The following is a 26532-nucleotide window of genomic DNA, read 5'->3' as shown; positions in this document are numbered from 1 at the left end:
TTTTCTCTCCATTCGGATGTAAAGGAAAGGGCATCCCTCTCTTTCTGTGCTTTGAGCTTCTTCACAGCTCCTCCTCCTCCTCCCCCTGATGCTTCTGGTTCAGGCACTGGTGAGGTTTTTACAACCAGAAAATAAACCCCAACCTGCTGCTCCAAAACCCCTCAACCTCTCCCTAAAAGCCTGAGCTTTTCTACACATGTGGGGCCCTCCAGGCCTCGGGGACTGTCTCCAGCAGAATGAATTTGGGGTATCCTCGCTGGCAGCCATGGATCTGGCTCTGCCACTGCTCCTTTCCTCACAGACAAGGGCTGGAGCTGATGATTAAATTACAGGCTGTAAATTCAGGGGAAATTATTTTAGTCTCCTAACAGCAGCCGACCCGGACATTTCCTTACGCCAGTGAGGGCTTGTGGTAGATAAGCCTTGTCGGTGGACTAAAATTCATTTTAATCGCTTTGGTTTTCCCATTCACGTGGTGCAGCCACGTCTCTGGTTGTTGTTAATTGTCACCTGCATTATGGGAGCCACCAAAAACTGTGACTGATACCAGCACCTGGGTCATGATGCCTCGGATGTGTGGGGCAGTTTTATCCCAGCAAGTTCTTTTGGGGCTTGCAGCATTTTCTCCCCAGTTGCAAGGGCAGTGCCTGGACGAACCCATCATCTTAGTGTAATTAAAGAGGAAACAGAGTATTTTTATATGTATTAAGTGTTTCTAGCTACCTTTGTCCCGTGTCTTTACCCCCGGGGTGGATGTAAGGCAGCTGAACTCAGCCCTGTGCGTGGCACCATTGTGGCTCGGGGTGCAGGAGCAGGATGTGGCGCGTAGAGCAGGTGGATTTGGGCTGGATTTGGAGCCGCTGCTTGTGAAACACACGAGGGCCTCCATTTTGTGTGCCAGGCTCTCACGTGCGAGTCAAAATGGAGAGCGGCGCGGTTGAGTTCGGCCTGGAGCGGAGCGTGTGGGCTCGTGTCACCCGCGATCCCGGTGCCACCACGGCGCTGCCAGACCCACAGCGAGACCCAGGCGGGGTATCCTGACCTTGGACATCCATCGGCTCCTCCTAAAGGGTGTTGATCTCCTCTCCATTAATATCCACCCTCCCAGTCCGACTGCTGTCCCGGTGTCACGGCTGGGGAGTTGTTCCTCCTTCCCGCGGGTTTCGGCACACATCGGTGCCGTCAGATCAGAGAGATAAAATCAAGACGGGTTTAATGACAAGCTCTTCTGAAAGTTTCCTGGACTTCATTGTTCATAACTTGGACCCGAGTCGGGTTATTTACACATGAGGATTAAAAAGCTGCAAACAACTGTGTGATTTTTAGGGGCTTAAAGTAATTAACATATGTGGGTAGGAGGATACACGGCATGTCTGCGTTCCTTTAAAATATAAATCACAGTTATTTAATTATGCTTGGAGAGGGCAGATTTAAGGATATACTGCAAAATGCATTACCTATTATACCAACACGATAATCTTATTAACCTTGCTTTCTACTTTTTAATTTTATTGTGCACCCTGTACAACTCTTATGATATCAAAAATAATTACTTGGAGAATACATGATGTCAGAGGTCCAATATGACATTTATCTTCACAGTGAGGAGACGGCTCTCTTGTGCATTGCATCGCAGCTCAGGAGGCACTCGGCAGGTCCACAATGTGGGGAAGGAGGCAGGGATGGGTGTCATCAGATGCCCTTTAATATACAAAAGTGTATTTGCAGATTTGTGTTGTAACCAAGGGATGGCTTGACCAAACTTGAGGCAATTCAGCATCCTCAGGCCTCCTAAATTATGTTTTACTTGATCATGCCATACAACTCCCATAGGTGAGCCAATATTTCAGGGCGGCTCCTTGCATTCAGCCCCAATCCCAACTGGATTTCCTATTAAACCCCGAATTCTCCATCCCATGCCTCTTTTGTGTTTTCTTTTTTAAATCCATCTCTCCTAATGCTTGAGACATGTTGATATTTCCCCCTTTATTTTGGGAGGGAATGGGTGAGGGTGAGGGGAAACAAATGCCATAATAATATCCCTTTTCAGAAGAATATAGTTTAATTTTGTGTGTGCGTGCAGCAGCTGCCATTGGCAAGCTGTCGTCTTTGTTGCCATGGGCTTTTTTTTTTGGCATGCGTGCCAGAACATGATTGGATGTTTCAGCATGTTCATGTTTTGGGGTGAGATATATCTGTAGTGAAGCACAAAATTATCATGGGGTTGGTAGGTGTCCAAAGTGGGGTTATTTTGCCAGGTGAACAGACCGTGCTGGAGAGGGTTGTGTAAGTGCAGTACCTGGTGGTGGTTTGGTTAATGAGAGAGAACTTGCTGGAGCTCTGGATTTTTTGATGATGTAAAAAGGTGGTTTAAAAGCATCACAAAAGGGTGTATCGCTGAGGTCTCCTCCACCAGGACACCCTCGGAGTGCAGTGGGAAGGCCCTGGTGTTACCTGTGGGGGACTGCTCAGTGGGTTTCTGCTGCCCATTTCACTCACGTGGTGCATGGGGAGGTTGTGTCCATCCTCAGTTCTTGCTGTGACTGTGGGGAGCTGGATGGTGGCACAGAGGGGTGGAACACACCTTCCACAGGTGTAAAACCAGCATGGCATTCACCCATGAGAGCTGCAGGTGACAGCACATCCTGCAGAACTGCCACCACATTACCAAGCCCGGGCCACAGAGAGGTAGCCAGTGTTGTTTCTTCTCCTTGGTTTAATCCATTTGTCATATCCATATGACAAATAGCATCAGTATCTATATGTATCAGATATGCCCATAGCATCAGTATCTAAACAAAGTTTAAACCTGTTCTGCACTGTCCTCTGTACTGTACATCTCTCTTCTCATCCCAGCCACTGTCACCCCGCTTTCAGTACGGTTGGACTGGGTGTTCTGAAAGATTTTTTCCAACCCAAACGATTCCGTCATTATAAGTAGCACACAATGGGAAAGCTGGAGTGCTCTTCAGCCCAGGAAAACTACCATGTGTGATCATTGTTAGGTGCAAAATGCATTTGCAAACTTGTGAGGAGTATTTCATAGGGAAGCATCTCCTTACAGCTAAACTCCGGAAAGCCCCTGGCAAGGGGAAATTTTCGGGGCAAATCCAGGCTCTGTGCACAGTTTGCCGAAGGCTTCAGGAGAAACAAGGGGTGAAGAGCTAAATGAAAAGTGTTGGGACAGCCTCTTTCTGTGTTTTTCTGCACCTACCACTTTAATCTTGTGCGTGAGGGACAGATAATGAGCTGCTTGAGCTTTGTAATAAACATCGCGTCTGGTTAAATCACCATTTTTGTGTTTAAAATACCTTGTAATGCGCTGAGCGAACGGGGATGCACTCCCGTAAGAGTATCAAAAGACAAGTTAGATAGTTGATACATTTATTGTCAATATAGACACTCACTTGGAAGATTTTAAAGCAAAAATACATTGTCAATCAGATTTCATCCTAAGGGTATTCACTTGAAATTTGTCTGATCTTTTTACCTAATAAGGTTTTAATTTGATCTAGAAGAAAACGGCCAAATCCCAGAGTGATGCTGGAAACAGGGTAAAATTTAAATTTAATTCAGGTTTGGTTGTTTTTGTTTTTTTCTTTTGAGGCCAAGTAGTTTCAAGTAAATCAGAAGAATGAATTCTTTGTATTGGGATGCTTTTCTCAAGCCCAGCTATTGTTGGGATGCTTTTAGGGAGGATAGCCACTGCAATGCTTTTATTGTGTGGTGATGAGGACTTTTCCTGACGCCACAAGGACTTCATTAAAAATAGCCAACAAACCTATTTACGTTCGGGTTTTGTGTCAAAAAGAGAAAAGTAGTTGTTGCTTATCTAAAAAGTAAATCCTGCATAATTTTATGTGAAACTTTCACAAACAGTTTGCCTGGCTGGGGCAGCACCAGCCTCGGTAGCAGCCGAACCCTTGCAGCGGGTGGAGGTTGGGTGTTTCTGGAAAAGTTGGGAAAAAAACACAGCAGTCAGTTAAGACTGGGATTTTTCTGGTCAAGATGCTTTTTATTTCTTTTTCTTAGAGAAGGACATCACCTTCAATGGTTCTGATTTAGATTCTTCCCAGACAAATGCAGTTACAAACACCCAGCATTGGAGCTCGGTGCTATTTAGGGGTACACACTTGTCTCAGAAGTGCACCTTCAAGGTGTCTGTTCTTTCCAACCTAGATATATAAGCGTGATTTAGAATAATGTGCTCAACTTCCACTTTAAGCATGGACATTGTTTCTTTTTCAGTCAAAAGCTGGAGGGCAAAATCACGGTGAGAACTGAGCGGACCAGTTGTTTTCCATGTGCGTGGTCTTTAGTAATAAACTCTCCCAGAGAAGAGTGAGGTGTGTCTCACAGTGAGCAGCCCCAGGGTGTGAAGCTGTCTGTCTGTATGGTATGAGCAATGTCCCTGTCCCATCCCAGAGCTGGGTTAACCTGCTGTGGTCCTGTATGGTGCAGAGGCAGGGATTTTTTGTGTGCCCCTTTCTCCCTGCAGCCTGCTGAAGTTCGCTGTGGACATGGCCCTGGACAAAAACAAACGCAGAGAGTTTCATTCCTGAATGTCCTGTTGGTAGGGTAGGTTTCCATGAGATGGATCGCTAAGGAATTGTTGCTTTTCTCCCCATTCCTGGCTGGATCTCTTCCCAGTTTTGCCCTTTGCAAGCGGCTTTGTTTGCCCAGGCTTGGGGCTGAGTTACCTTGGCTGCACTGTGCCTTCATCCTGAGTTTGTGCAGTTCATCCCAGTTTGTCTGGGGCTCCAGCAGTTCCAGGGGTGACTGGAGGGAAGGCAGGAGCACCCGTGATGCAAATTCAGGATACACAGGGCATTTGGAAAGAGTGAAATGAGTCAGAGTTTGAAAAGAAAATGGGACACTTCTGTCCACACGGTTCCAGAATACAGGGCAGCGATGCCTTGGAGCTGATAAATGGACTTTGAAAGCCTCGAAAAACTTTCTCTGGTTGCAGAAGCAGTATTTAATATTAATAATATTTCCTCATTAAAAGCGATGAGGGATTTCTCAAACAGTGTTGCTCATGTACGTGGTTTTCTTGAACAAGTGTTGTCTACCTTAGCAACTTCTCCAGGGAACTTTGCAGCTCTGTGCTGGGGCTGCTGGCATGGCTCGAGGATGGGTCAGTGGCCATGGAGGCTTTTAACATTTTAATTACCTTCCTCCACTGATTGTGACGATGACCTGTTTGTTTGGCTTATATCTCTTTTTCACATTTTTTTTAAAAAAAGGGGGAAAAAAGAAAACAAAGGAAGTACAGTGCTGTGCACAGAACAGTTATTAAAAACAGTTGGGAAGCATATAAAAGGTACTGTTTGTGTGAGAAACGGGACAGCTGTGATGGTCTATTGGGAAAGTGTGTACAGATGGTGGTAGGGAGGGGAATGATGACTACATGGCTGATAAATGAAATACAAAAAGCATTAAATTGGTGATCTTTTTAAAGAGTACACTTTTGGTGAGCATTTTTGGTGCATCATTAGGGCTCTTTGTCTGCCTCTTATTTCGCCAGGAAGTGCGACTATTGCCGCACATTTGTGCCTCAGATTTTGTTTACAAATAAGGAGCCTGTTTAATAAATCACATACCATGGAATTATTAAAGAAGATAATTAAGCACACGGGTTTTTTCCTACATTGGGAATGGGCATGGGATCGTCCTAAAGACCTGACAATACCACAAATGCAGTTGGGCTCAAATTAGTACGGTAACACATGGGATTTCCTGGAGCCTAAACAGATTTCTTTGTTTTGCAAGAAGTGGGGTTGACGCGTGAGCTGGGTCCAGGGACAGAGGTTTTGGCATTTTGAAACCATGGAAGGCAAAGCACTTGACATTTTGCCTTTACTTTATATTATCTTACAAGCCCAAAGGTGGTGGCACCCTGTGATGAGTGCCCAGCCGTGGTATCTGAGAGTTACTGAGGCTCCCAGGGGATGCAAGGACTCTGTTTTGGAGTAGGCAATAAAGGGAAGAGAGATAGAGGAAGAGTTGGAGAAAAATTCTTTCCCTGTAGTTCAGATGAGAAGGGGTCATCATCTTCCCATCCTTAGAGCTTTATCCCATCCCTTATGGAGCTCATTTATCGGGGGCTGATGGACATTAAGGCAATATCTGTGTATTTCTGCACACTGTTGCAGAGATGGTCACTCAAATGCTGCAAACCTCGGCATGGAGAGTTTTTGAACTAACGGGCACAATAATCCCCCTCCTCCCAGCATGTCATTCAGTTTCCAGCTGAAATAATTCCCGGTTTCCCTTCGCCTTCCCTCTCACCCACCCGTTGCTTCGTGTTCCTGCTCATTGTTTCTGGGTGCCATCAACAGATGAAAGCATTTTCCTTAATAATAAATAGTCTTTGGTAATGCTGTGCTTTTCCATGACCCAGACGGGTGTCCGGCCACCCCATGAGCCCCGGCCATGTCATTGTCCCTTCGGCTGGGGACACAGACCAGCGGCAACCTCAGATCCCTGTCTTGGGTGGCTTGAAGTGCCACAGAAAGGGAGCTCACCAAACCTCCGTAACCAGAACCAGCTCACAGGGAATTTTTCCAGGTTTTTTCATTGATTATGAGTTTATTGATGGTCTGAATTTTTTTGATTTACAAACCTTCCGAAACTTCAACATGCCACTTCGGGGATTATTTCTTCTCCTGACACAGTATCACAAACTCCTCTTGTTACCAGATTTGACAAATGACATGTTTCACTGTGCTGCCTTTTGGGCCAAGCCAATATTCTTCTGCATTTTCTTGAAACTTAGAAAAAATGAAAGATTTTAAAAAGGTTTAGTATGAAGAAAATGTATGACAACTTGATAGATTACTTGGGACTTCAGTGTAGAAATTGTATAAAGTAGGTTGCAAATTTTTTTTACAGATGCAATATATTAAAAAGAACAATAGACAAAGAGATGTAAAGCGCGAGGATGAAGAGACCATCTTGGCCAGCCTCTGCAAATTTGTTCCAAATTTCAGTTATTAAATATCATAAAAAACATGTTCATTGCAGTAACACTGTACGTTTTCTTGGCTGCTCGCATCTTGAGTCATTTAATGTGTTTTTGTACACCTTGACATAAATACACTTCATCTCTTATCAAGAACACACTCTGCTACATTTGCAGGACACAGTGGAGGGATGATTTAGAAGTACCCAGGCATGTATGAAATGCCTGGATTAAGAGATGATTCCTTCCAATAAATGTGTTATTTTTTTATCAGTCTGAGTGCGTGGTCTCCTAGAGCATCACTAAGTGGAGGATCCAAGAGCTCTCCTAAGAGCTGCACTGGTGGGTACCTAGAGGCAAGAGAAACAAGCAGATGTTCAAGATGCTGCTGTGGTGCCTCTTGGGTCTAAGTTTGTTAGTCTTGGCCTTGCAACCTCATCAGCTGCAGATGCAAACAAGAAATGTGGAAGTCCCTCTCCGTCTTCGCCGCAGTGCAGAGCATGTATTGCACAAGGTGTCTGCTTAACCCCCTGATAAAAAGCCAGATTTCTCTGCCATCTTGCACAAGAGTGGTTTAACTCACCGTCCCTGAGAGCGGAATTAGGCTCTGAGCTGTTGGGACTGGGTTCTGGACCTCCTCCCTCCGGAGCCTCATCGGAGCAGCCGAGTGCGGAGTCCGCTCTCTGTTATTCAGCTATTTCAGTCTCTCCTTCAGGATGTGCTGCCAGCCATGAGGGGAGGGCAGTAACAAAATATCTGGGAACCCTGGGGACCCCTGCCCCAAGCTTTGAAAGAAAAGGTTAATTCTTTCTGCAGCAGTGATTTGTGTCTTTGATTAGTTACTAATTTTGCACTCACTAAAATAATTCTCTTAATAGTCGCAGTAATAGGAGAGCCCAGCTACGTTGTATGGCTGTGATTTACAACTTGTGTTTCCAAACTTTTCTATTTTTTATTTTTCTTTTGCTGTAGGGGTCTTGGTCTTGCCCAGCACAGAGGACCCTCAGCTCCATTCGAGATCAGGTAGAGCTCAGCCCCAGAGCCAGAACCCTGTCCCTGACAGGGACCAGGGCAAAGTGATGCTACTCTCATCAGCAGACTACAGGAAGGCAACTATTAAGAGTAGAAAGCTATTAAGCAGTCAGGTTTTTATTATGCTTTAGTGTTTTGTTTAAGTCTCTTCTTAATTGGTTGATTAATGTAAGCTAAGTCCTTTTCTCCCCCACCATCTCTACAGATGGCAAATGGTAGGTCCCAACTGTCATTGTGTGCAAAAAAGGTTATGGTTCAAAGTCAGAGATCCAGAGATACCACGATAATCAATCATAGGAACTTGTCTCGCTGTGCCCAGCCAGGCAAAAGTTAGGCTTGGTAGGAACATTCTCTCCAAACTCATCTGGAGGAATTGCATTACACTTTTATTTTAGGGGGGGGACAAGTTGCTGCAAAGTTCTTGCGGCTGGATTTGGGGCGTTTCAATAAATCCCAGCAGAGCCACGGCGCCAGAGCGCGTGGCCGGGGCTTTTCTTCTCTTCGGCGTCCTTCTCCTTGGCAGGGGCTCTATGGAATCAGGAGGTGCAGCCCATGAACCTCACTGCTAAAAAATGAGTCCGGCAGAAATAACACCAGGATGTCTGCTTCAGAGAATTACCTTCAAATACAAATCTTTGAAACGTTTTTCTTTTTTTTTAATCTAAGAGGATGATTTATTAAGGCTAACTTCCTTCTCAGGATGAAGCATAGAATTATGTTTCTGGTATCGATCTCTAAAGAGGATTTGCATTTTATTCATACTATAAAAGTGCTTTTAATGGAGACATCGCGGTAATTGAATTTATACTGTGTGTAACTATCGAAGTATCTTTTTAATTATTTTATGTTATGTAATACAATAACTAAATCTAAAGCCTGTGAAAGGGGATGGCTGTACTCTGTCCTTAAGAGTAACATATATAGCTTTTAATGTTCTAACGGTGGAATGCAGTTAAGGACATTCTTTATTTGAGGGAAAAAAAAGAGGGGGGGAGAGAGAGAGAGAGAGAGAGGAGAAAGATTTCATTACATTCAGCACAGTATGAGACTAAGTCAAAGTAGTTTTGCTAATTAAATTCAATTGCTATCCATTAGACCAATGGAATGAGATGAATCTACCATATAGCTGACACAGCACAGGTATGCAATTTGGCTAAATGGCCATTCCGGAGCTGCAGCACGCCTTCCTCAGCTCGCTTTTCCAGGCTCACCATTTCTGCGCGGAGCGGAGCCGAGCAGCCCCGACGCCTCTCGGGGAGCACGGCCACGTGTTGGGATACACAGGCTCAGGGCCCGAGCGCTCGCTGCCGAGCACTTCAGCATGTGCTGGAGTGTGCTCAGAGTCCAAAGGCAAAGGCGGGATGGGTGGAGGGCTTTTTTTTGGGGGTTCGTTTGTGGATATTTTCTTTTTCTCTCCCTCCTTGTGTTGCATAGAGCCCTCCAGCAGCTGCTGAGAGAGGAAGTCTGAGTTACCGAAACGAAAAGCAGCGAGCAGGGTATGTGTGCCGGCATTTTGGCAAGTTGTACTACTTGGGGAGATCTTGTATGTCAGACAGAGAAGTCTCCTACCCCAGTGAAATGACAAGAATACCTCTTAAGCATTGGCGGAGGCAAAATTTTGACAGCCAGCAAGGCTGTGATGCTGCTGAGCGCACAGATTTACACTTCCTGCCAAGATTAAAACGGGCTAAACCCAAAAAGGGTATTAAGGATTGTCACTTTAGGAAGAAATAACGCCTTAGTGTAATGTGTGGAGGCGATCGGCCTTCCAATAGTTTTATTTCCTTAGGTCTCGCAAGCTCACATGTATGTAATGGCTGGTGTCATTGGGTCAGGACTGGCAGGACAGAAAAATAAAAAATAAACTCGTAAGACAACTGGGATGAAAAATTTTCCAGCTCCTCTGCTTGGATGCTGGCGCTCAAGTTCCAGCTTTGCCTCTCACTGGAGCAAATCTCAGCAAAGTCTGGGGAGTTCGGTGTGAACGAAGCCTCTGAACTTTGCTTTCTGCTTCTGATTAACTGCTGTGGCGTATTTTCCTTCGAGCTATATTTAGTGAAAGGAAAAAAAATTGCCAAGTTGGGCTGAAAAAAGGCCCAGCAGAAAGCTGGTCATTTAAGCCTCTCTTTGCTGTACGGTATCCTTAAACTTCCTTCCGACTGTATCCTTAAACTTCCTTCCGAGCGCAACCGGTGATGCTTTTTATGATCAATCTTTCGAGTCGGCGTATTTGCTCAATAGAATCCAGACAAATAAATGTGAAGAAAAGCATCCTGCTTTAAAAGAAGGAAACAATTAAACCTCCTACTTTGTTATTTACAGTAACTACCTTTTTTTACCAATTGTCGGAGTTCGAATGGAAGTAGCAGTGTGAAGAGGGAAATGTGGGAACTTTCATTTGTCGAGACTTTGCATTTCTTCTGCTTTATAGCCATCAGAAAAGAGATTGTTGTGCATTCTATTAAATACTGCCAGTATGATTAATTTAAAGGGTTACATTTTATTGAACCCTGGTGTAGATGTTCTTTGTCAACTCACATTCACTGCTAGTTAGAGTGTGTGTCGCATTTATCAAAACTTTCTGGAGCCCCTCTCACCTCATTAGCATGTGAATCTCTATTGAGCAGTTAATGTCCGTTACAGCGAGAGTGCTCAATTCTTGTTTTCAATAAGCCAGTTGTAAAATGTCAGACTGTCACTTACAATATAAAAAAGCAAAAATGATGGTATTTGTAAAAATGTTATCACCTCATAAAAACAAATTGTAAAGACATGAAAGTGATCTTGGTATGCTTTGCTTTCAGAAGTGAGTTAGTACAGCTGCTTTAAATACCAGTTGTCTGGATTCCCACACTTTCCTACCAATGGAGAGGTTTACACAAGCATAATTTAAGTTACAATTACCCTAATTAACATCTCATTTGCATAAATTGTTGAAGTCAAAACAACAAAGAATTGCTTAAGAAGCTTAACCCTATTTGTCCAAAATAAAGAGATGAGTTTTCACTTTGCAATCAAAATTGGCAGGTTCATTATGTCGGAGCTGGAATACAAACTGAAGTTATACTATTAATTAATACTTTACATTTTTATGATTGGGCTGTGCTTCTCCTATTTACAAGGTGTGAGATTTCAAAACATCCCACTGTTGTTGTCAGAGGTGCAGAGTTGTCAGGTGGGGAGCTCCTGGAGTATTTCTGGAATTAGTAAACCCTGGCTCTGTCTCCCTCTCCCTCTCCTTTGCACACACGAGCAAACCTTGGCTTAGTCTGCTCCGGCTGGGAGCAGACATCCAGTATGGGCTGAAAATTCTCATCCTGAACTGTGGAATGGTGTGAAGAGGCCAAATGACAGCAGTGACAATAGCCTTGATGAGCAGACACCCTCTGTCCCTGCCATGGCAGAGCTGGCCAGTCCACCTGGGTCCTTCCAAGTGTTTCCAAACTTTCTGAGGCTGCTGCAAATTTTGGCCCTTAGCTTGGAATACAGAAAATACAGAGAGAGAACTGCAATCCAAACTTCAGATTTATTTATTTAGTAAAAACACAATTAACCTTCCAGTTATGGTTTTAGGGAGTGGGTTTAGAGAAGCTTCTGCTGCTTGTAGGTGAGTCTTTGTCCTGCCCTCTGATCCACGTCCTTTGAACATCCGAATCCTGGTCAATGCCTGCAGCAGGCAGAGAGGATGGATGAGGCTTGGCCAAAGCTGATGAAGGCAAGGGGAATTTTCTGCTTGAATGGCTGCTACCCTGTGTAGGTTAAAACTCTTCCATCGGCTTTTTCTATACCTATATACTGTCTACTAGGAAAAATTACATTTTCTGTGCCTCTGCCATTGATAAGGGGCGGTCAGTGCTGTGATGCTGAGAGGCTTTAGCAGGGTGGGATGTGAGGAAAGCTCGTTAGCCTGTAGGGATGGAGGGTGGCACGGGGTTTTGATGGGCTGTCAGGTGCCCGTGTGCGGGTGCTAATGAAAGCGTTCCCAGTCACCGGGGCCATATTTTTCTTTCCTGTATTATCTTGTTGCAGCTTCATTAGCTAAGTCAGAGTGAATGTGCATTAGCCCAATAAAACCCTTCCTGCAGGCCTGTGATTTAGCATCCCCTCCCAGCAATGCCCTCTGGATGGAGATTATCCGCCGGCGTCTGCAAGTAGGTGCCGATCGATTGAGCTGTGCCGGAGCCCTGCGTTGAGTTCAGGTTTAACTCGAGGCTGAACCTGTGCTGGAAGGCTTTGCAAAGCAAAGACCCCAGTGAACTTGTAATTGTAAACCAGCTGAACCAAAGAGGAATCTCGCCTCGTGGTTTTGCATATTCCTTTTTAAAGATTGCGTTATAATTGAGCGGTTGACTTTCGTGTGGCGCTCTCCTTTATGAGCTAGTGATTACACAGTGTAGGGCGCTTACGCTCTGAACATGAATGAATCTGCCAGTTCTACTACAGTACTCTTTATAAAATAACAAGGCTTACCAGGTGGCAAGAATTGCATAATTGAATTGGACTGAATCCTGGTTTTCCCAACCCAGAGCGGTTACACTTAGATGTAAATTACAATTAAAAGAGACAGAATGTTTCCATTGTATTAAGAATCCTTAATGGCAAACTTTTCACCCATAAGGCTCTGTTCTCTTCCTGAAGTGTGAGAGGAATGGCTGTATGTGTCTAACTACCATTAACACTAATGGGAGCGACGTACATAAATCCCGGCACGGCGATGGCAGAACAGACCCCAGATGCCTTTAAAGAGGAAAGTGCTTGTAGGGGATGAATAGAGGCACACGAGTCTGTTGGTCCCTGTAACATCTGCTCTGGAAATGTGGAAGGGCTCAATTTGAGGTGCGGGTTTTCGGATACCCTTCTTGAGTTTCACACATTGTGAAACCAGCTCGCTGCTCCCTCAGCTGGGCTCTTCCTCCAGGGCTCTTGGAGGAAGCAGATCTCAGAAGCAGATAGGAACATGCCATGGACAGATTCAAATGCCACTAAAACCACTATTCATTTTAGTCCTGCAGAAAGTTAAAAAAAACAAGCTGGCGCAGTTTGCCAAGAGTACCCGCGGTCCCCGAGTTGTGCTTACCACTTCCTACCCTTCGGAGCTGGGGATATTGAGAACATCTGTTTCCAAATGCAGTGAGAAGAGGATAGTCCGCTTCCTTCCCTCCTTTCCAGAGGACCTTCGGGTTTCCCTGCCTCTTTGTTTCTTATTCCCCTTCTCCCTGGGATGCCTGTCAACAGCAATCCTAATCCAGCTGCGCAGGTCAGGCACTGCACAGAGCAATTCCTTCAGCCATCCTAAACGGCCAGGGACCGATTTTCCAACCCCAGGTCTGCTCGTGCCATTTGGGCATGGGCATCCTTCCCATGCACAATTCACTCAAGAAGGAGAAGATGAGGATAGAAAACCTCATTTTTATTCCAAGCTCGGTTCTTGGTGAACTTTCTGGTCTGCACTTCTTGGTGGCAATGCAATGCACTGTCACCTTGCCATTAGGGCCCAGTAATTAATAGCTGCCTAATAGGAGTGAATGTAGTTGCTCAGCAAAAAGAATGATGTGTGCTACAAGGAAAAGCACTAGAAAGTGAAGCTGGAGCTGGGAATTTGTTAGTGAGGGAAAATTTCTACTTGCCCTTCATTAGGAGAAGCTCCAAAGAAATGTGAAGTTTGATCACATTAATCAGAACTGGCATCATGCAGTATTTTTCTTTGTTATTTGGCATAAATTGCATGCATTAAATGATTTAAATTATGCATATACCTGCCATAATTTTTTTTTTGCTGATATTTAATGAATAGTGTGGGTTGTCTTTGAGCGTTGGAACATACGGGCTGGTGAAGGCTGAACGCAGCCCTGTTTTCTGGCTGACAAAATCAATTTTCATGTGGGCTCCAGCATGGACGGGGAGAAGGGGGCAAGTTTGGAGTGAGTTTGTTACTCTCACAGCCATCCCTCGCTCATGCTTTTCTCATCACTTTTTTTTTTAAGATGAGCCCAGTCCTGCAAAGAGGAAACCAGCTTTTTTTTGGACCTCCACTGTGACAGATTTTAACCACTATAGTAGTCATGAAACAGCCACAAAATACCTACAACTAGTCAGAGACCAGCTGTGTTTTTGTAAGGTCTACTTTGAACAAGTTGCAGTCGATTTTTTCTGGCTCTTTAGAGGCCGTGACTGACATGAGCATATATAACGTCAGGAATACCTTTATATGATTTTTTTTCTGTCCTGGTACTGTAGTGTAATTAGCAGGTCCAGACTTGCTCGTGCTCTTTTCAAATGCAATTCTTCTTGGGGGAAAGAAATTAAACCAAAGGATGATGTAGCTTTTCACAGCCACTCAGATGAAAGTAAGTGGTGGTTACAATTATTCAGAAGTACTCAGAGGAGTATTGAATATGTTAATCTTTGCTAGGAGAAAGCACTGGCCTGGTGCACGTGGCTGGAAATGTGCAGAGGTTGGGTGCCCTTCCAGCTCTGCCACAGCCTTTCTTTGTGGCCTTGGGCAAACTATTTAACTGGTTCTGCAACAGCACAGTTTGTCAGGAGCGCGAGTGGGAGCGCCGCTGTTTCTTTTCTTCTTTCTATTTGTCTGCTGATGATATTAAAATTTCTGGAGCGCAGACACTGTGTGTGTGTTGCTGCTGTGCCCAGCCCAGGCACGGCACAGATATTGATGTCTGTCACCATTACCATTGTTCTTGGCTTGCAGAAGTCATTTACCAGCCTAGATCAGAGCACGCAACAGCGATGTAGGAACTTACTTAAATGTAGCAATCTATAAAACTGCCTGATATATTCAAAAATGAGAGTGGATGACACCCTCTCCCCCGCTGCCCATCTGCTGGGATGGACGCTGTGCCCGGGATAATGCTGTCCTTGTTCTCAGGAACACGGCAGTGCTTTCTCTGGCGGACGGGGCCGGGGCCATTCCTCCCGCGCCTCCACATGCACCTGCAGAAAGCCCAGAGATCCCCAATGCCTTTTGCTACTGACACATCCCTTTAAAAAGTCTGTTTAAAGTCATGGAAGAAGGATAATTTTGAGGATTGAGTGATAGGATCCAACCTGGTAGGGTTTTAGAAATACTTTGAAATTTTATCTCCCCGGGCATGCACATAGAATGTTACCACATAACTTTTATGAGAAATGTTTGCTTTAGACAACCTAGAACTCTTGAAAAGTTTTTTTAAAAAAAACAGTTATAAAAGGTTTTTTTAGAAAAAATCAGGGTTTTTTAATAAAAAAATCAGTATCTTTGGCTTTAACACATGTGGTTGCAGCCTCTTTGTCCAAACTGTGGTGCAGCACACAAACCGGTGGATTGTTCCTTGGTCTGTGCTGGACGGCCGCTGGAGTGTCCTCTGCAAAATCTGAATGGCAAGTGGAAAGGAGGCAAATGAAACCCAAAAACGGTCTCTCAGGCAGACTAGGAAGAGAAGGCTCATGCACAGCATTGAGGCTCATTAGGGCTCAGGGTTTGTTCTTCCCAAAATAGGGGTGGGAGCTGTCACAGACATGATATGATGAAAGAGAGGAACATCAGGGAGGGTCCCTGATGTGACAGTCCTGGAGACCTCAGCAGGGTGGGACTGTCTGCTTTTTTTGACTGCAGAATTTTTCACCCATCCCTAGAGCCCTTGCCTGAGCTGTTCTCTGTGTTTGAGTAGAGCTGCAGCATCATCTGAGAGGTCATAGCTTTAACAAAGAAGAAAAGCCAAGTGCTCTAGGATATCCTGAGAAAACAGCCTGTTAGGAACAGGCTTGGAAAAAAGGGAGAGGGGAGCAAGTAGATCTCCTAGGAAATAGCCACCAAAGAAATACCTAGTGTGAGATTTTGAGTTTATTTCAAGTAGAAATTAAGAGGGGTCTTCTCCTCTTCTAGAACTACGTTCACTTCATTATTAAGCTTACCAACAGTGAGCACTAGGTTGTAGAAGGAACATACCCATCACTGTAATGCTGTTTTTACAAGCCAAGGAATTTGCATGTCCAAACGGGATGTGTATCATAAATAGACTGTTTATAGTAGACTTAAATTATATGATGAGCCATATAACAGCAGTGAATATATCATACCGTGAGCCCCTGCCAACCATGTATGACTACTATTTGCTTCTCCTCAGGCAGTAAACAAAGTTTTCAGCTGACCTACTGTTTGGTAGAAGTGCACGGAAACAGAGATAAGCATCACCACTCGTAACATTGTAGTGGAATAAAATCTGGCATAAATTTGCCTAGAAAGTAAAAGGAATGCATGAAATATAATTTCTTAGTTCACATACAACTCTTCTGCCAGCATGCCATGTAATACTGCATTGCTAGGAAAAGGGGATTTATTCCTTTTTCTGCAAGGGTTCATATTCTGATCAGGTGGTCAAGGCAGCATATATCATATGAATATCAAATCCTTTAAGATGAAGTGAGTATTAAATGGCTGGAGCTCCTCTGCTCTGGAGCCAGGCTGGCAGAGCTGGGGGTGTTCAGCCTGGAGGAGAGAAGGTCCCAGGGGGATCTAAGAGCTCTTTCAAGGGCCTCAAGGGGCTCCAAGAAAGCTGGAGAGGGACTTAGGACAATGGCCTGGAGGGTCCAGACAAGGGCAATGGCTTCCCACTGCCAGAGGGCAGAGTTAGATGGGATATCGGGAAGGAATCCTTGGCTATGAGGGTGGAGAGGCTCTGGCACAGGCTGCCCAGAGAAGCTGTGTCTGTCCCTGGATCCCTGGAAGTGTCCAAGGCTAGGCTGGACAGGGCTTGGAGCAACCTGAGATAGTGGAAGGTGTCCCTGCCCATGGCAGGGTGTTGGAACTGGAAGGGTTTAAGATCTCTCCTGACCTGAAGCATTCTGTGATTCTATAAATATTCTGAATTAATAACCTGAAGAAACACACAAAGGGGATGAATTGCCCCGTATCATATTAAAATGCCTCAAGATTCCCACTGGATTCAGCAGGACTCAGAGTATCCCTTCCAACTTTGGGAGGAACACTTCACCATAAGGCCAAGAAGGCACATCTGGCTTCCCAGGCTGGACCTAGACTTCACCTACGCTCAAAAACGTGCTGTTTGGGGGCCTGCAGATCTGTATAACACACTTTGGACTAATTTCCCAATGCCTAATGGGAACGTTGTGCATCCCAGCCGGTTGTTTGTTTGTCTGCCTGCTCCTCGCCTCCCTCCTACCTTATTTATGTACGCACACATGCAAAAAATATGAGAGTTAAAGAAAAATGTCAACCATATGTAACATACATGGAGATTAGTGACAGTAACAGTGAATTCATTGTGGTTTTGGCAGTCAGGACACCATCCAGGCCATATTTTAAAGTTTTAGACAAATCCACATGTATTCCAGAGATTGCTGTGGATTTTCAGTATGTGTGGCTCATTAGATACGCAATCTGCCTGCTATTCTCTCCTGTCACACAAAGCTGATGGCAGCAAACTGGCATCTTGGAGATGTTGGTAGCACTGCAGATTTTAGCATTAATGCCAGCCTTGGGCATCCTGGAGCTCCTTGTGTGACACGTGCTGGCAGTGAGGGGTGCGGGTGTCCCACGGCTGGGAGGTCATGGACGAGCCTGCAGCAGAGAGCTGCTGCTGTGGTTGCAATTCTGCTTTCAAGCAAAGTACAGTGATTAAAACCTGTATCTCAGAAAATCCATGTCTCAGGTTATTGTCCTTAAAAAAGCAAACAGTGCAAAACTTCAAGCCCTACAGTGAGATTCTGCTTTTTCTGGTCCATCACAATTACAGCTTTTTTGCATTGTTTCCTCTTATCACAGCTTGAAACTACTTTTGGGGGCGCCATAAGTGAACATAAACCCCTTCTCGAGTTCATAATCTTTTTTCAGGTTTTTACATTCTTCCCAAATGCCTGTAATTTTTCCTGTAAATCTTCACAGCTCCATATCCCTATCACTATATCTGCATAGAGCTGCTGCTACCCATCTAATAACCTAACCTAAAATCTAATATGCGTGCAGCACACAAAAGCACGGCTTTGATTCAGATAAAAGTGCTAAACTTGCCTAAACCCGCCGGAGTTCAGGCGAGGCTACGTTCGGCGCGGGGCTGAGTGCTTAAATATAGGTGAAGGCAACTCTGGTCTGCTAATTTCAGCAGAATGTTTCAAACAAAGTGTTACTGTTTAATCTGGGCACATGACGGGTGAATGAATGTTTGAATGAAATGACATAATTGTTGGTTAGCCTGTATAATTTGGAGAGCGTTCGCACAAGTTTAACTCTCTCTGGAGGCAGCGGATCCTCGAGGCGGGAAGGGAAGCTCCTTCCCCAAAGGCAGAGGATGGCCAGATCCTGGATCCTTTTGCACATCCCAGCCTTTGGAACGCCATGCTGGACTGGCTTTTGGTTCCAGAGTACCATCCTTAGCCCCTCTCCTCACGTCGTGTATGATATTTAATGCGTCATCTTTGTTTTAAACAAACAATACGCAAGCTGTTGCTGGCAATGGTGGGAAGCTGGTGGTCCATCTGGAAAGCAGGGAGATAGATGAGGGGAAAAAATAGCATTAAAACTGTTTAGGGGTGTATTTGCATGTGTAAAAGCCTGGGGTGGGAGGAGGGTGTTTAGGAGATTTTTAAAAAGAAGTTTGAAGATGAGGGGGGATGCTTTGTCTGTAAAGGAGCCTGTCAATAATAGACATTATTTGTGTAATAAAACCAGAGGGTTTACACAAAACAAAACAAAGCCGTGAGTCCATACCTTTAAAAAAGTTATTTATTCATTATTTCTGCTGCATCAAGTCCACTCACTGTAAAATTAACCAAATTTTCCTTGACAAAAGTTCAGGACAGTATAAAATTAACCAATAATATGGCTTATTAATTAAACCAGTGGCAAAACAGCCATTTGGGCGTAACGGGCTCCACAGGATGGTTACAAGTCGGGTTTCTGGCTGAGTGCTTCTGTCATTCCCAAAGATGGAGCACCCCACCTCAACTCACCACTGCCCAGCGTGCAGCCAATCTGCCATTGAAAACCTTGATTATAACCAGAGAAAAGTTCATTGAAACCAGAAGAAGTTACAAAATCATTAATCTTTCCTGCCATCTTGGATTCTCTCTCTCGCCAGAATCCAGCCAGATGTTTTGCAGTCGCCTCATGCACAGGGCACTGCGATCCTGTTTGCACAGCTCAGGGTTTTTCCTCCATCCTTGGGGATCTTTGCTCTGAAATTATGCATTTTGCCTTTGCTTTGGAGATTGTCCATCATTGCTGAGAGCTTCCTGGAGAACAGGAGGCACTCTTTCGGCATAAGCCTGTTGGTAAATTAAACTCTTTTATGCGTGCAGTTGTTTTGCTGCCGTCCTTGGGGACTGGGGCTGAGCGTTTTGGGGAGCAATTCCCTGCAGGAGTGCTGAGCATCGCTGCTGTTTCGAGCTTGCCAGGCCCGGGGATGATGTATGGAGCAGGTGGTTGCAATTTAGGGTTCGCTGCCGTTCCTGGGGAAATGGGTGGAAAAAAGGAGGGTTGGGAACAGAGTGAAAAGGCAGCGGGAACAAGGCTGGCATTATCCACGCCGCTCCCAGCCTGAGCCTGCGCCCTGCATGGCTCAGAAAGCTGCATCTTCCCCCTTAAAAAGGACCTCAGTGAATGAACAGGCGAAGGACCTGAGCGAGGAGGTTTTCATTAAAAAAAAAAAAAAAAAAAAAAAAAAAAAAAAAAAAAAAAACTTAATTGGGGCACACTAAGCAATCCAACATCGCAGCAAATCCTGCTCTGAAATATATGTGCTCTGCTTTAATGACAGCACATAGAGTACTGCTGAGATAGTGGAAAATTTTACAGGGAGTTTTGCTTAAGGAATGGCTTTAACTCAAGTTACCTGTAGAGCCCAGTGTCATATGGAAACACTTAGGGAGCTGTGGAAAACTTTCTGAAATACAGTGGAATTTATCTAGCGCAGCATTTCGCGTAGGGAGGAGGAATATGGATTACAATGGAGTCAGGAAGGAGCGGGCTACGGCACTCCTGGAGACGGCCACTCGCAGCCCCACGACTGCAGATGAAAAGTGCATGTGTGACCGGGGGGAGCATTCCTCACCGGCCCCGTCTGGGATGCATTTATGCTATTTGCCATGCACGTAACCTCGTTATAGAAAACAGAGTCCAATAACCTTAAAAAGATGGACGGTAAAAGAAAAAAAAAAAAAAAAAAAAAGGTGCAAGGAAGCAGATCTGCTTCCAGATTTGCATGCCCGGGGCCTGCAGTGGGGTAGGAACGGAGAAACACCGATCCAGGGGGCCCCTGATACTGGCAGCCTGTGTTCACTGCAGGGATGGTGCTGATGGAGCTGCAGCTCCAAGGTGGAATTACACAGGACAGCCCTGGAACAGTGGGAGCACTTGCATGCCCTGCAGCCCTGCACGGCCACGGCGCACCCAGGAGAAGCCGGTGTTTGGTGCCGTGGGGTGTCCCGGGAGCCGGGCAGGAGAGGGCTGGAAGGAAGCAGAGATGTTTTCAAGTGCAGTTCGTTATATATTTGCTCCCTAAATGCTTATGGCACTGGCCGCCAGAGCATCTGGGCACTTCACAATAATTAAAACTGACAAATCCATAAACAGTAAACAACAGGCTACCCACTCGGGCAGCCAAAAACCCACTACTGCATAAGCTCAATAGCTGCACCCATCTGCCAAATAAAATCCTCTCCACTGCCTCCCCTCGTCTGCACAGGCCAGGACAGAGCCAGGCCCTTCCCCACCATTGCCCCCCGGCTGAGCACAGCCTGACCCCTCACCCTCCCTGGGGTATTTCCAGGGCTTTGTGCCGGCTTTGGGAGCAGCAAGCGTTTTTTTCTAATTTTTTTTTTCCCCCTGAATTTTTTTCGCCCGCCACAAAGTGTCAAAAAGTAATGACACCCTTTTCCTTCTGACTTCTTGGCCCGCTAACCCTTTCGCAACACAATGGGAAGGCAACCGCTCGCACCCAGGGGAGGGGATTTAATGACTAGAAAATAAAGAGAGAGAATTTACTTGGAAAAACTGTGGAATTAAAAGTTCTGGACAAAACATGCATCACTGATGCATAACATTTTTGTTAATTGGGTCTTAACAGGTTTGTGACTCAGGCTGTAATTATTTGAGAAATGGGTCACACCAGGCAGTGCCAGCCGCGCGTCCTGCCGCTGCGGGAACTTTCACCTAGTTGTAAAACTACATCTCAACGCGTGTTCCCTCCGCCCCGGCAGAGATCCCGGCCCTCGGAGGAGCCACGGCAGCGTGCCGAGCCCGTGGCCTCTGGGTTGGGTGTCGGGGCACTGGGATGCTCCCTGCAGACCCCTCCTGGGGCGGGAGAGACGGGACGGCCCCATCACACTCTCGGTGCTGTGGAGGGGTGGCTTATCCTGTGTCAAACGCTCTCCCCCTTTCTCCTACGCTATTGTTTTTACTTTCTGATTTTTTCTCCCGTGTTTTCCTGACCCGGCAGAGGCACTAAATCTTCCTAATGCCTCCCTGCCCTCGTATCGCAGAACAGGCTGCGGGAAGTTGTTCTTCCTGGTTTGTTTTTCTGGGAGTTTTTTTGTTTGTTTGTTTTTGTGCTTTTTGGGTTTTTTTGGACTAAAGCGAGATTAATTAAAATATAAAAAATGCACCCAACTGTGGTAAATCATTTCTCTTTGCGGAGCGATTGCTCCCTGCTCCATCCACCTCTGCTTTCCTCGGCAGAAGTATCTCCATGCGAGCTGAAGTCTTCTAACGCTTGTAAAGCACCCGAGATATTATCTCTCTAATTAGCAGCTGGAAAAAAAAATAAATGAGAGATCAATTAATGCTATAATTATAAACAGTGCCTTTAGATGTGTTGTTTGTGGTGAACGAAGGCTTATGCTGACAAGAGCCGTGCTGTGATTCTCCCCGAAAAAGTTGGAGCAGGAGCCCCCTCTCCAGCCCCAAGTTGTTCGTGGCTGCATAGCCCACCCCAGGGTGCTGGAGAGGGGTTTGAGGGGGCTCCCACATCCAAGAACATTTTTCCTGGTCCCTGACTGGCTCTGGGGAGGTGATGGGGTCCCACGGTGGGGCCAGAGGGGGTTTTGCAGCTCTCTCTTGGCCCTTCCCTGCTCCGGGGTAAGCTGTTTTTCATATATTGTAGCCTGGGAAAGCTGTGTTACTGTTAAAAGAGTAACCATATCCCTTTCTGAGCTGTTGCCAAGCAGATGTAGGGTTTTGGAAAGTTCCCAACAAACTTCCACAGCTGATACTTTACCGACTTGTTCCTTCTCCCATCCCTCTACTTGCACCTATTTAAATAACCAAAGGACATAATTTGGGGGAGGGAGCGTTGCTCTGCAGCTTCTACTTGTTAAATATAATTAATTGAGAGTGACCCGTTAGTCAATTACAGTGTATAGCTTCGAAAAGAAATGGGGAAATATAAAATATTACTGTTTTACCAAAAAAAAAATCCCCTTATTTTGTGCTGAAGGAGGAGAGAATAATGGAGCAAATCGAGCCCTTTGTGCAATGCGGGGCTGCTGCTGCCTCGCGACAGGGCAAATATCTCATTTACTTTCTTAATAGCAGTTTGTGGGGTGGCTGCAGGAGAAGGAGGAGGAGAAAAAATCAGGAGAAATCCAGGCTTTCAAGGCTGCCAGTGGTGTGAAACTTGGTGTCGATGCAGATCCCACTTGCGTGTGCTGAAGGGGGCACAATGCAGGGCACTGGAAATATGGAAAGCTCCCATAAATCATATCTCACAGGAAAGGTTTATGGGAGTTCAGAGTATAGCAGAGGGGATGGATGTCAGGTTTTCCTACACAATAGAGGGTCTTTTGTTTCCGCGCTGGCTCTTGGCAGCAGCCCCCATGCCACTGCTGGTAATTTCCTGTCCATCCTTCGCCGAGCGGCGGAGCTGGAGCAGGGGAGTAGTCCCACGTTTTTGTTTAGACTGTGTTTTTTTAATGCTGAGCCTTGTCCCAAGCAGGATATCCCTGTGTATGTTTGGAGTTCCTGAACTTCTCTGGAGAAAATTATCCTTAAAAAGCCCCTTCCACAGTGTTGAATTTCTAACTTCTCTCTTGAAAAAAAAACAACAATCCAACAACAAAAAGCCCAGGTTTAATTGCTTTTGCTTGTGAGAGCTTGTACCTTGCAGATTAATCCGCTCGCGTCTCAAACATCCGTCAGCGTTTTCCTTCCACCCAGGGGCTCAGGAGAAAACCAAAAAGCGGAGGCGATTGGATTGGCAGTTTTACTTTTGGCAGCTGGGGGACACTTCAGCAGGACCCAGACCCCACCAGGTGGGACAATGTCCCTCGGTCTCTTTGTGTGCGGAGGGCTCGAGTTCACTCCTGTTCTCCAAAGCATGGATATTTTGCAGTGAGAGGAGCTCCAGGGCCTGGCTGATGGTGTTTGGCTGCTGGCTGACCGGAGCTGTAGGTTTCTCAGAAAATCTACAAATTATGAACCAGCTCCTAGTTTGTTTTTTTCCCTGTCTCTCCCAAATGATTTTCTCGACTGCCCTAACTGCATTTGTTGACACCTCATAGCAAAGACAAAGTAAAAGTAAAAGCAAGGATCTCAGTGGTTGGTGTGCATGGAGAAAGCAGGGCAAGCTCCCAGCTGTGGATCCCTAGAGGAAAATATGGAAAAATATATCCAGTAAATCCAAAATGGAGGCGCCTCCATAATGAGTCTCAGTGATGGGACAGCCCTTTGGATTTGAAAAACACCCCTGCGTTTTCTGTAAAACTCTCATCCCCTTGACAAACAGCCCAGAGGAACCTCAGGGATGGGGTCTCTTTCTGTAGGGAGCACAGCCCTCAGTGTCATGCCCCATTATTTAGGTGTAGAACCCCTCTGGATTAGCAGCTGGCACAGTGATCATTCCAGGGCAGCCTGGCTGCCTCTACTCCACCGTGTAGCAATTACCCTGTGCTGGGAGAGCCAGGCTAACGAGGATTGGGAGCAGGGCTGGAGTTGGCCGGGTCATTTCCAGGAAGCCCTGCGTGGGTTAAGCTGCACGTGCATGGTGCTGTGCAGAGCTGTGTGGTGCTATGTGAGGCCAGACAGTGCTGTATGGCACTGAGAGAGCTGTGCAGTGCTCTGCAGTGCTGTACCCTGCTGTGTGTTGCTCTGAGGTGCTGTGCAGCACTGCACAATTAACTGCTAAATTATGCTCTGAGGCCCCATACACGGGCTATATAGCACCGTGCAGTGCTGTATGGTGCTATACAGTGCTGTGTGGGGCTGTGTGGGGTTGTGCAGTTCTGTACAGTGGACAGTTCTACATTTCCTACAGCGCTACGCAGTGTTGTAGGGTGTTGTAGGGTGTTGTAGGGTGTTGTAGGATGTTGTACAGTGCTACACAGTGTTGTACAGAGTTACAGGACATTTCACAGTGCTACACAGGGTGGTACAGTGCTGTAAATGTACAGTGCTACACTACCTACAGTGCTACACAATGTTGTAGGGTGCTGTAGGATATTGCACAGTGCTACACGATGTTGTACGGAGTTACAAGACATTTCACAGTGCTACACAGGGTGGTACAGCGCAGTAAATGTGCAGTGCTACACAATGTTGTAGGGTGCTCTAGGATGTTGTACGGCACTACACGATGTTGTACGACTCTCTACGCGCTCCCCCAGCTCAGGCATTCTTCTGGGTAACCTGATCTCACTTCTGTCTGCTTTCAACAGATAGAGGAGGTGAAGTTATGTTAAACATGCCGCAGTAAGTTTGATTCGCACCGCTCGGTCTGGTTTTCTTCCTTGATTAGCTTTAATCAAACCCTCCGCATTACATGACCTTAATAAAGCTATTTTTCCTGACAAGCAAAGACCGTCTTAACAAGCAAAGCTCATCTGGCCTGAAACTAAAGCCAAGTCAAGATGGTGTTTTAGGTCCTCATTAAAGTCCACAGCGTGAAGCGGGAGGGAAAATGATGGAATGGTGCTCCACCAAACCATCTCTCCTTTACATTTAATTAGAGGAATTATATGCAACCCAGTAGATGCCTTGGGAAAGCAATCACCAGTGGGTTTGTAAAGAGCCCAGCAGTATAAAAGCGGGCAGCTCTGGCTTTGGCAAAGGGCAGATTAACACCAGGAGCTGGGTGGACTTTGGGATCAACCAGGAAAACAAAATAATCATATGGTGTTAATATGAAAAGAGCTCGGAAGCCGCCCGTCCCTGCTCCGGAGCTCACACGGGCAGCACGCAGAGACCCTGCAATGCTTGGGAGGGAGAGTTTCCAGGCGCCGGCGTGTTTGTTCCCCCCCTCAGCCCTTTCCTTCGGTTACTGCTGACTCACGCAGGTCGGGGGAACGATCGAGGCCGGGCAGCTAGGCGAGGAGCCGAAGGAAAAGCCCCGGCGGGGAGCGATGCCACGGGGCTTGGCAGTGGGTGAGGAAATCAGCCACATGCAGACAAAATGCGGTCAAGCAGCCGCCCCATGCAGAGGATGTCCCTTACGCTCATTAGCATTGTGTTTGGAGCAGAGCTTATCAAAAAGCAGCCAACAGACAGAATCTGTGGTTTGCGCTTTCTGGCGTTCCCTTTTTTTTTTTTTTTTTTTTTTTTTTTTTTTTCCGGAGGGTTTCTAAAGGGATGTAATCCACTCTGTTTTTATTGCTGTTGCCTCTGGACATGCTGCAGCTCCAGCCAGCAGTTATTCCAGCCTCTCCAGCCTCCCTGTGAAGGTCTGTGCTGCGGCTGCTACTAAACTGTAAACCACAGGACTTCCTTAACCCTTTGCCTTCTGCAGCTGCCCAGAGCATGGGGACAAAGGGCCCTCCCAAAACCCGAACCCCCTGGGGCTTTCAGCTCCCCCAAAATATATTTTTGCATATTGATGACTGTTCCCTGCAAAACTGAGGGGGCTGTGGATCTGCTGGCCAAGAGGAGACCCTCAGTGCTGCTGTCCCACAGGCTCCCTTGTGCAGATCCCAGTGGACTCCATGGATTCCTCTAATCCATCAGCTTTGCCAAGTGCAGCCAGAGTCCTCTCCTTGTTGCCAGAGGGCTGTGGGTACAGCCTGGAGTAGGGAAGGAGTCCATGGCTGCTCCCCCATTCCACTCAGCAGCTTTGGTGGGATTAGGGAATGTCTCTGCATTCTCCAGTGCCAACATCACCGTGACTTATGAACCTGCCATCTCTCTGCACCTACTACAGACATCATGCCCAACACCATCCAGTTTCCTCATCTCCACTGTTTCATCCTTAAACTCCACTTTTCCCTGTTGGGAACAGAAACATCTTGCCATGATACAGTCAGATCTACTTTGGGTGCACAACTGCATTTGCAAAATGCTGTCCTGGCTGTGCATGTCCCTTTCTTTCCTCCACATTTCCCCATCTCCCAGGGATGTTTGTCCCACTGTGCTCTGTTAGCCCGTGGATGAGTGCTGTCCTTCCCTGCCCTGTTCCCTCTGAAAACCACAGAATCATGGAATGGTTTGGGTTAGAAGAGAACTCAAGGCCCATCCAGTCCCACCTCTACCACAGGGAGGAACACTTTCCACTAGACCAGGTTGCTCCAAGCCCCATCCAACCTGGCCTTGGACACTTCCA

General features: G+C 46.1%; 1 protein-coding gene across 15 annotated transcripts in view; it reads left to right on the top strand.

Moving 5' to 3' along the window:
- Positions 1-26532, top strand: part of NFIA (nuclear factor I A) — a 250775-nt gene that overhangs the window by 12486 nt on the left and 211757 nt on the right. The window contains exon 3 of one of the 15 annotated variants that reach the window (XM_066325398.1): positions 6895-7004. The exons of 12 other annotated variants lie outside the window; for them this stretch is intronic. In XM_066325398.1, coding sequence (XP_066181495.1) covers positions 6895-6908 — 14 coding nt within the window. In that variant the 3' untranslated portion in view covers positions 6909-7004. Of the gene's footprint in view, positions 1-901; positions 1223-1602; positions 1913-6894; positions 7005-26532 lie in introns of those variants that run through there. 2 more of the 15 variants (XM_066325395.1, XM_066325396.1) reach the window with 2 other exon arrangements.

This window comes from Sylvia atricapilla, chromosome 9, assembly GCF_009819655.1.
Source record: "Sylvia atricapilla isolate bSylAtr1 chromosome 9, bSylAtr1.pri, whole genome shotgun sequence".
Classification (NCBI taxonomy): domain Eukaryota; kingdom Metazoa; phylum Chordata; class Aves; order Passeriformes; family Sylviidae; genus Sylvia; species Sylvia atricapilla.
The sequence above is the reverse complement of the archived record's forward strand: the minus strand, read 5'-3'. Positions and strand labels throughout refer to the sequence as shown.